This window comes from Terrapene carolina, unplaced genomic scaffold (assembly GCF_002925995.2).
Source record: "Terrapene carolina triunguis isolate 2854851 unplaced genomic scaffold, T_m_triunguis-2.0 Scaffold20104, whole genome shotgun sequence".
NCBI lineage: Eukaryota > Metazoa > Chordata > Testudines > Emydidae > Terrapene > Terrapene triunguis.
In genome coordinates, this window is record NW_020684455.1 from 1 (window position 1) to 2697 (window position 2697).

The following is a 2697-nucleotide window of genomic DNA, read 5'->3' on the forward strand; positions in this document are numbered from 1 at the left end:
GTGCTGGCCGTGTCCTTGGCCCGTGTGGCCACCAGGCTGTTATTGGCTCGTTTCATCTTCAGCGTGCCCAGCTGGCTGTCCAGCCGCCCCACCTGCTCCATGGCGCCCTGCAGCTGGCGCTCTGTGCTCGCCGCCTGCAGCTGGATCTGTCCGGGGGGAGCAGGTCAAGCTGGGAGCCCCCCATCCCTGGCAGGGCCCCCCCAGCGCTGCCCGGGCTGGCTGTGATCATATGAGTGCTCTGTGCCCAGCCCTGGCATTGCCCGGACCGAGGGGGCTTGTCCGTGATACTGGTGGGGACGGCGTACCGGGCAGGTTTGGGCATCGCTGCCCCGTGGTGCAGAAGGGTTCAAATGCCCCTGGACACCGCAGGGGGCAGGAGCTGTGGGGTAGGTAACTGGCTGGAACCGACCCAGGAGCCCCCCAGCCTCGCCAGCTGAGCCCTAGCAAGGGGGAACGCGGCCGGCAGCTGTGAGCCCAGCGGGGTCTGCAGGGAGAGGGGCTGGGCGCAGGGCGGGAGAGCCGAGGAAGGGGGCCAAGCTGGGCTGGCCAGGACTGGAACCCGGCACTGGCTGTGTGGCACAGGGGGACGCTCCGAGCAGGGGCCTGGCTGGGCAGAGCTCCCGGGGGCAGCAGGGGCTGCAGCCCGGCGCCTCGGGCTCAAAGGTGGGGAGGCCACGTGACCCCGGGGGCCCGGCCCACGGAAGGGAAGTGCGCAGGCTCAGCTCCCTCCCAGCCCATGGGGAGGACAGAGCTGCCCGTGGGGCTGGGGGTGCCCGGCTGAGGCTCCCCCCTGCGCTCACCGTGCTCAGGGTGCCCTCCGTGTGGCGGATGTCCTTGCTGGCGCTGCGGATGGCGCTCTCAGCGGCGCTCTGGGCTCGCCTGGCATCCTCCAGCGCCCGCCTCCCCACTTCAGCCGCGTTCTTCACGCTCTCGGCCCGCGACCTGCACCCGGGCACACGGCAACACATGGGGCCCTGGGCTCGCCCCACCGCTCGCCCAGCCGCCCCTCCCTGGGGCCAGAGCCCAGCCCACCCGCCCCTGCCTGTTACAGCAGGCTCCCCACAGCGTCGCTGCAGGCATGGGGGGCTGTGCAGGAAGTGGGCGTCGCCGGTGGGTAGCCTGGCACCCTGCCCCGTGGTCTCACCTGGCCCTGCGGGCGTCCTGCAGTAGCTGCTCCGCCCGGCGCACATCGCCTGCCGTCTGCTCCAGGATGGCATCCACGTTGGCCAGGCTGCTGACCCGCTCCTTGATATCCTCGGCCAGGTGGCGGATCTGGTCGGGTGAGGCCGGGATGGAGAGCGCCAGCACCCGCCCAGCCACCACCTCAATGCTGTCGGGGTCGGCCCCCTCCTCTGCAGGGCAGGGAGCGGGTCAGCACTGCCGCCCCTTCCCCACCCCCGCGGTGCCCGCCCCCACAGTGCCCACCCCATCCCTCAAACAGTGCCCTCGCTGACACCTCCCCCACACTGCCCCCAGCCCAGACACCGCCTACGAGTACTGGCCTGTTCCCCAGACAGTGCCTGCCCCCCCATTCCTTCCCCTCCCCACGCAGTGCCCTGCCATCCTCCATCCCCGCCCCACGCCAACACCCATCCTGCCCCGGTGGTACCCAGCGCCACAGCCCCAGGACGCTGGTGCAGGGGAGGGGCGGGCGGGTGGGGCCGGGCACTCACGGCTCAGGAAGCTCTTGATCTGGTGGATGAGTTCGCGCAGAGCCATGTTGGAGCGCTCCACACGCGCCCTGGTCTCGTTGGCCTTGTCCAGCGCCGCCTGTGCCCTCCGCCGGGCCGAGTCAGCCTTCCCCTTGGCCTCGGCCACCTGCCCAGAGACGTGAGAGCCACGTGCCACCCACGGGCACTGCCCGGGGACGGGGGAGCCACGTGTCGCCCACGGGCACTGCCCAGGGACGGGGGAGCCACGTGCCCACACTGCCCACGGATGGGGGAGCCACGCGCTGCCCACGGGCACTGCCCAGGGATGGGGGAGCCACGCGCTGCCCATGGGCACTGCCCACGGATGGGGGAGCCACGACCCCACACTGCCCACGGACGGGGGAGCCATGCACTGCCCAGAGGCACTGCCCAGGGACAGGGGAGCCAAGCACCGCCCACGGGCACTGCCCACAGATGGGGGAGCCACGCCCCCACACTGCCCACTGACGGGGGAGCCACGCGCCTCTCACGGGCACTGCCCATGGACGGGGGAGCCATGACCCCACACTACCCACAGACGGGGGAGCCACACGCTGCCCACGGGCACTGCCCACGGACGGGGGAGCCACGTGCCACCCACAGCCCCTGCCCACAGATGGGAGCTGCAGCCCACGCCCTGCCCCTTGGGTCCCTCTCCGTGCCAGGTCCCCCCTGCTGCCCGCTCCCATCCCCGCCCACACCGCGTACCTTGTGGAAAAGCTCCTCCACCTCACCCATGGCCTGGTGCAGCTCGGCCTGGGTGTGCCGGGCCCGCTCCCGCGCGCTGCTGGCCCTGGCCACTGCCCCCTGGCAGTTGAGGCCCCCGCAGTGGCGCCTGCCGTCCTCGTCCCGGCAGCCGGCCCCCCCGCAGGCGCTGCTGGTGCAGGGGGCATCCCCGGGGGCACCACACACCTGCGGGCAGCAGGGCACTGTGGGCCGGCCACCCCAGGAGCTGGGGGTAGCTGCCTGGAGCTGCTGTGCCATGGGCTTGCTGCCCCCTGCCCCT

The 2697-nt window shown here is 72.3% G+C and overlaps 1 protein-coding gene across 1 annotated transcript; it reads right to left on the minus strand.

The window, feature by feature from the left end:
* Window positions 1-5: 5 nt before the first annotated feature.
* LOC112122165 (laminin subunit beta-2-like) lies at window positions 6-2675 on the minus strand (the record flags this gene model as incomplete). Its single annotated transcript, XM_026661953.2, has 5 exons — window positions 2400-2675; window positions 1674-1818; window positions 1145-1352; window positions 801-942; window positions 6-146 (listed from the first exon to the last, which is right to left on the minus strand). Coding segments are annotated over exons 1-5 (912 nt in total), but the record flags the coding sequence as incomplete, so codon positions are not given.
* Window positions 2676-2697: the final 22 nt, after the last annotated feature.